This window comes from Nerophis ophidion, linkage group LG16 (genome assembly GCF_033978795.1).
Source record: "Nerophis ophidion isolate RoL-2023_Sa linkage group LG16, RoL_Noph_v1.0, whole genome shotgun sequence".
Lineage (NCBI taxonomy): Eukaryota > Metazoa > Chordata > Actinopteri > Syngnathiformes > Syngnathidae > Nerophis > Nerophis ophidion.
In genome coordinates this window covers 18617499-18624998 of record NC_084626.1, presented here as the reverse complement: position 1 = coordinate 18624998, position 7500 = coordinate 18617499, and the positions used below count along the sequence as shown (strand labels likewise).

At 34.0% G+C, this 7500-nt stretch overlaps 1 protein-coding gene across 4 annotated transcripts in view; it reads right to left on the bottom strand.

The window, feature by feature from the left end:
- cadpsa (Ca2+-dependent activator protein for secretion a) overlaps positions 1-7500 on the bottom strand; it is a 342730-nt gene that overhangs the window by 260805 nt on the left and 74425 nt on the right. For all 4 annotated transcript variants that reach the window (XM_061874508.1, XM_061874509.1, XM_061874511.1 and 1 more), the window contains exons 6-8: positions 6131-6252; positions 4665-4776; positions 4430-4569 (exon numbers count right to left, since the gene is read on the bottom strand). In XM_061874508.1, coding sequence (XP_061730492.1) covers positions 4430-4569; positions 4665-4776; positions 6131-6252 — 374 coding nt within the window. The remainder of the gene's footprint in view (positions 1-4429; positions 4570-4664; positions 4777-6130; positions 6253-7500) is intronic.

Genomic DNA, 7500 nt, shown 5'->3' with positions numbered 1-7500 from the left:
ACTGTGGAGGCCCTAAGTGGCTCTTTCAGCATTAGACAGTGCAAGAAGGAGCACTGCCGCAGATCCTTTCTACCCACAACCATAAGATTAATGTTATGTTTTTTAGTGGTGTGGAATATGGATGTTAGTTTTTTTTTTGTTGTTGTTGTATTTTATCGATACATAGCATTTATAATTTATTCAAAGGTTTTTGTTTTTCATGACATTTTATTTCTGTTACTGTATGTAAAAACCTGCACTGCAACAATTTAATTTTCCCATTGTATGATGAATAAAGTCTATCGTATCCTATTCTTGAATAAAGAAAATCATTAAATAAATCATCAAATTTAAAAATAATTAAATCAATAATTTCAATTATTAAATAATTAATTAATTTATAAAATAGTGAAATCAATATTTAAATGTAAATAAACATTAAATGCAATAATTACATATTTAAGACCATATGAATGAATGTAATTCTAATATAATAAATTAATGAAAACTTTAAAAATGTATTTAATAATGTATTTATTAATATATTTATTACCATTTGGCACTCCATAACCTTTTACAGGATTTGTGCAATTATTCCTGTTTTTTGGCTGTGAAGTGACACCAGGTGACCACAAGAGAGCAGAAGAGCCAGCTGTTGGGACAGTCATGAGGCGCTCAGTGACCATGAATGACATGTCTGCCTAAGAGTTGTTCCTACAGCCTCAACATCCTATCACAGTCTGTTCAGGACAAAAAATTAACATTCAGCAATAATTGCAGTTTGCAGGCGGGTATTTATTTACTGCACAAAATGTTTTTGAGCCACACAACATCACATAGCATGTTCCACATGCTTCTACACTTGTCAATGCTCACTCTTATTCACTCATTTTCCAACACTTATACTGATCAGGTTAAAGGGTTCACAAGAGCCCACACCAGTCGACCCTGGGGTTAGTTGTGGAGAACCTTCGAGATTAGACTCACATATAATAGACACACAACCATTCAGAACTTTAAAGGAGAACTGCACTTTTGGGGTGAATTTTACCTATCGTTCACAATCATTATGAGAGACAAAAAGTCAAAAGGTTTTGTTTTTGTTTCGCTTTCTAACATATACAAATCGGCTCGTTCTATGTGGCTAGAAATGCAGCAAATGGGAGCAATCAATTCTACCTCTAAATCACTTTAAAAATGCATTCAAAACCGTCAAGAATACTTCATGTTCTGTAACCTTTATAATAACCAAGCTGTTATTGTAAGAGCGAACACTGAGGAATAATTTTTCTAGTCTAGCAACACGGTGATACGGTATTAGCCGTAAAAGCTAACTGCGGCAAGAGATAAGCTAGCTTCTACAATAACACGAAACACGTTTGAGTTTGTAATGCACAACACTGCGATACGACACCAATTTGTACTGACTGCAAAACATGAACAATCATATTACATTAAAATGTTCCATCTGGAAGTGTTTTAATACAATACAGCCTTGAGTATTGACCAATATCGTTATTAAACCAACATGATATCAGCTGGAATCATACTTATCTACTTTTGTAATTTTGTAGTGCGGAATGTTGGAAAAAGTTTGATCAAGTGAAATTAGTCAAACTGAAAACAATGGCAGGTATGAAAAACATGTTTAGAATAAAGTGGTACTTGTTTTGTTTTTTTAATGATGCAGGCACTTTTGTTACTGAATACTTTATATTGCACTTTTGCCCTCGAGACTTTGTACTGTATATTTATTTATATTGACAAATGTGCTGTTTTAGACTTCAATATTGGTCAATTAACAACACATTTTACATATGTCTAGCTTGTGGGCTATTGTGTGCTTAGCTGTTGTGTAGTTGCTAGCTCGTAGTGGCCTATAGCCTACCATGTTACCTTATGTAAATGACTTTACTAAAGTAGAATAAAAGAGCAACATTGTGTGTTTATTGGAAGACATTCAGATGTTAGCTGGCTGTCCAGCTTTACACAAGAATCACAGTGCTTATATCGGACATTTTACATGCAGGCCAATATAATTTCATACTTTTTACTTGATAGACTGATTTCCAATTTCAATACCGGATCGGGGACGTCCGGAGTTTAATCCATGCTTCAAGCCTAAGCAAATGTGTACCTGAAAGTTTGTGCATTGTGCATTAAGGAATTTTCATGATACAGCAACTGTATTGTGCATCCAATGTAGGGATGGGAATCGAAAACCGGTTATTTTTCAGAACTGGTTCCCAGTGTATCAATTCCTTGGAATCGCTTGCCATTTTGTCAAGCGATTCTCTTCACGGTTCTCCCAGGTGGGGATGACATCATTATGCAGCCATGCGGAAAAAGCGCACCTAAGTTTTCCGACATTTTACTAAAAAAGATTGCAACAACACTACTTTTAATAATACTAAGGTTGGGATTTCATTAAGAGGAGGACATATGAGCAGTATGCTGAAACATTTGAAAATAGAGCATGCAATGAAAGTTGTGTTTTCAGCCAGGAACGACAAATGTCACTGAGCATTGACTAAATTTGTGGTCAAACGCTTACAACTATGTGCCACATACAGTGTATGCTCCTTGGGTAGGTGAATATTCAATTGTACAGTATATAGTCAGAGAAAGGTTGCATGTTTTCTTCCAAACACATTTCCTCTCAGTCATTATATTATACAGGTGGAAGTGAAAATATTGAGGCTAAGACCATTCATGTCAGCAATTAACTTCAAATGTGAAACTAATATGTGACATTAACTCATTACATGAAAAGTGACATATGTCAAGCCTTCATTTAATATGATGTTGATGATCATGTCTTACAGTTTACATTATGCCACATTTTGTGAGATTTTCAATTTGAAGTTTTCATAAGCTGTAAGCAATAACATCAACATTATATCAAAATAAGGTTTGAAATATCTTGTGTTGCATGTTATGAGCCTATGTCTTTGTTTCACCTTTGACATCTAAACAAACCTTTGCACAGTATCTTGCACGGTATATTTACTAGGTAGAGGACAAAAATTCTAAAAGTTTTTAAAATGTTACGAAATATTAAATTTTTGTGTCATTCACACGTTTTATTTTGTTAACTTCTACATAATTTATTTTAAAAATTATTAAAGTTATTAACATGGCTTTTTTTTATGCCATGTGCCTCTTAAAGGGGAACTGCACATTTTGGGGAATTTTGCGTATCGTTCACAACTGCAGATTGAAATTAGCTATTTAGTTATAATCTGGTACAGAACATATCTGTCTTTGAGCTTATTGTTTCTGTGCATTGTCCCTTTAAATAAAGACTAAACTAACCACTATGAAAGACATGACAAATGGATTTATTAAGGCATTGTAAAAATTCAATAAATGTAAATAAAAGTTTGGTTTCAGCAGAGCCAATGGGAGCTCCACACTTTCTCCCATAAAAACCCAAAAATAACCAGTCAAAAACCGCCATTAATATTCCATTTAAATGTTGTGACTTGAATATTGACCAAGTATGAGTAATATTGTCATTATAAGCTCTAACGCAGACAAACTATTTATATTGGCACCGTAATCACTCCCAGGTGTCCCGATGTTTACATCATCGCATGGTCTGCTGCTTCCTTGCTTCCTTGTTCCCTGGAAATGTATTGTAGATCATAAATCACGCATTTTACCTGGACTGATAACGTCTGAGTAGGTAATATGACAAGTTGGGACACGAAAAGCGCTTGTCCCCCCACTATTCCTGTTTTTTCACGAGGATTATGAGACATTTTTAATCTAAAACAGGAATATAATAAGATTCAATCAGTCGGCATCCTAATGACAGCAGAAATTGTACAGTAAGTGATGTTTTTTTTATGTTTGTTGGCTTTCCAATTAAGTCTGCAGTGAGCATTAATCAGTGATAAAGAAAAAAAAAGAAAAAATTGCGATGTGTTTTTAAAAAGTAATGCGCTGTGTATGATTAAAATGATCAAATTATGTAAAAATTAAATTTTATTATAAATGTGCCTGTTAAAACATTACATATGTATTTATTACTTATATTGCGTATATAAAACCCTAATGGAGATGTTAAGATGTTTTTTTAGGGACTCTATAGGCAGAATTGAACGGCTTCTATAGGCACCATTGTAAGGATCTAATTTATTTAATATTCAGATTGCAAAAAAAATAATAATAACATCCATCGTCATTTCTTTCATAAAGATTGTGAACGACAAGTAAAGTTCCAAGAAGTGTGCAGTTTCCCTTTAAAACGTCACTGTTGGATTTGTAAGGCCATGTTAGCTCTAAACTAAAAAATTTTATGCTAAGCCATCTTTTTCTGATCTTTTTTTTCCAAATTAGAATCGAGAGAACCGTTAAAGAACTGAATTGTTAAGCAGAGTCAAAAAAGGAATCGGAACTGGAAAAATCTTATCAATTCCCATCTCTAATCCCATGCGACACTTACCCACAATGTTTCATGTTCTGGGGTTTGTCCATGCGAATAGCCAATTTGATCTTGAGGTCATTGTCTGGGCAGCCTTTTGAAACGGACATCTTGTGCAGCTCCGACTGCTTGGGACTGTTTGGCGTCGGATGAAGCACAACCTACAAGTAATAGCACAACAAAAATAACAACATTAGTCAGTCTAAGATATGAACTGTGACGCTTTTCACCCGTTTTTTCATTGGATATATTTTACCCTCCCAAGCTCCTTGTCCTCCAGCGCCAACACTCCAGTGCTTTCAGTAAAGAGCTTCACTTTAACGGCAGGTAAGGGCTGTGTAGTTGTGAAGTCCCCCTGGGTTCCCCAACTAGACACACAGTCAAAAGGTTAGTACTGCAACAAGGAGGACTGGGATTATGTCCACATGAATATGGATACTTTTTCTGTACTTTTTGGGCTCTTGTCCATGTATAAACGCATGTGTTTGTCCTTAAAATCTTAGGTAAACATTGGCAAGGGTGAAGTAGTATACAACAGCCTTCTGTGTATGAGTGTGGGCGAATTTAGCAAGGTGTTAGGGTTTGTCCTCATAATGTCAGAATTGTCATTTCCATAGTTCAATGATAAACAACACAGGCTTTCTAGCTTTAAATATACTAAGAAAATGTATCGTATTGGTAGTTTTGATACCAGAAGTAGTTTCAGTACATACAGTAGAAGGGTATTTATATAACCCCATTTGTTGCGAGCTACCTGACACATGAAACGTGACGAAATGGGGTTGTGCACCATCCACTTTAGCCACCAGATGGTAGTGTTGAAAATCTTAAAATGTGTTTTGTGGAAATTCTAACTTTGACCACAGTGTCGGTTGCTTTCAGTTCATAAAATCTTGGCATGCACATAACATTGACGTTAGACATGCAGGGCCATCAATGCTACTAAAAGCAGCTTTTTTATGAAGTGTGCTCAGGTGTACTTAATAGTGGGAACTGGTGAATCTACATAATGCTCATGAAGTTTGTTTTCTACCGTGTCTGGAAAAATAATTTTTTTTAATGTGGAACAAAATTTACAACAAAACATATCCACTTGAATGTAAATTTAAATAATCATATGTCTCCTTTAGAGTTCACAAACTTATGGAATCATTGCCTGGACACTGGAGGACTTTTAGGGTAAAAACTAAAGGGTTTAAATGAGTAATACGTGTTTTTTACTTTTGTTTAGCTCGTGTTTACTATTTTGACCAATAGTATGTAAAAAGAGCAAAAAATGAACTATTTTACTTGTTTGGTTGATATAGTATAACTGTCAATAGAATGTACCATGTATAAATTAAAACAATTACAGTTAATACGTGATTGTTATTGGCCGATTTCACTCATGGGATGATAGATATCAAAATCGACAGCATAAAACCTTGATTAGAACATCCAAATCACTAATACATAAGAGAATGTGTGTAAATGTGTTTTTATGAGTTTGTTTAAAAAAGTGGATCTTTTGAAAATTTTTACTTTTGTGGAAATAAACATATTATTAATATTCAAGTTCAAAGGATTGATTGAAACTGAAAATAGCCCTGTGAGAAATTCATTGTAAATTTTTGCTTTTTTTTTACCTCCAAAAATGTAAATACTGGGGTCAAAAAAGTGATCTTGAATGGCAATAGTTCAATGCATGCTGTAAAAGGATGGTTCTGTGTGTGGGACACTTGCGTGGGTTTAGATGCCTCAGCCTGGTCCGTCTGCAGTTTGTGTCCTCCTTCTACTTCCATGGTGCAGTAAACTATTCTGTTTGGAGCCAGTGACTTAAGACCGTGCACCTCCATGATGACCACCTGCAAAACACGAGTAAAACCTCAGCTAAACACAACTTTAGAGGAAGTCAAGTCAATGTATTTTCATCTTAAAATAAACAGGAAACATTGGCAGTTAAGGTATACAGTAGATATGCAGTATTTATATATTACTATTGTTTGAAAAAATGGATTTTAATCCAAACTGAGAATATTATTTATTCTGATTCTAAATTGATTCATAATTTTTGAGAAACGATTTATTGGGGGGAAAAAAGTGCTATATATACAAATATATATACATATATATATATACACACATGTATATATATATATATATACACACATACATATATATATATATATATATACATACATACATACATACATACATACATACATACATACATACACATATATATATATATATATATATATATATATATATATATAAGGGGTATGGGGGAAAAATCGATTCGAATACAAGTCGAATCATTTACATTGTGCGATTCAGAATTTTGTTTAATTTTTTTTAATGAATCCAACAAACCACTACACAGCAATACCATGACAATGCAATCCAATTCCAAAACCAAACCTGACCCAGCAACACTCAGCAATTGAGAAGACACAAACGCGACACAAAACAAACCAAAAGTAGTGAAACAAAAATGATTATCAACAACAGTATCAATATTAGTTATAATTTCAGCATAGCAGTGATTAAAAATCCCTCATTGACATTATCATTAGACATTTATAAAAATAAAAAAAAAAAGAACATTAGTGTGACAGTGGCTTACACTTGCATCGCATCTCATAAGCTTAACAACACATTGTGTCCAATATTTTCACAAAGATAAAAGTCATATTTTTGGTTCGTTTAATAGTTCAAACAAATTTACATTATTGCAATCAGTTGATAAAACACTGTCCTTTACTATTATAAAAGCTTTTTTTTTAAATCTACTACTCTGCTTGCATGTCAGCAGACTGGGGTAGAACCTGCTGAAATCCTATGTATTGAATGAATACAAAATCTTTCTGAATCGGAAAAATATTGTTTTTGAATCGAGAATTGAATCGAAAAAAATCGATATTGAATCGAATCGTGGGACACCCAAACATCCAAAGCCCTAATATATCCGATCATTACCTTATAAAATTCGAGGTTCAGACGCATGTTCGTCAAACTAATAATAATAATAACTGCTATAGCAGCCGCAACATTAATGCTGCCACAACGACAACTCTTGCTGACCTACTGCCCTCGGTAATGGCACCAATCCC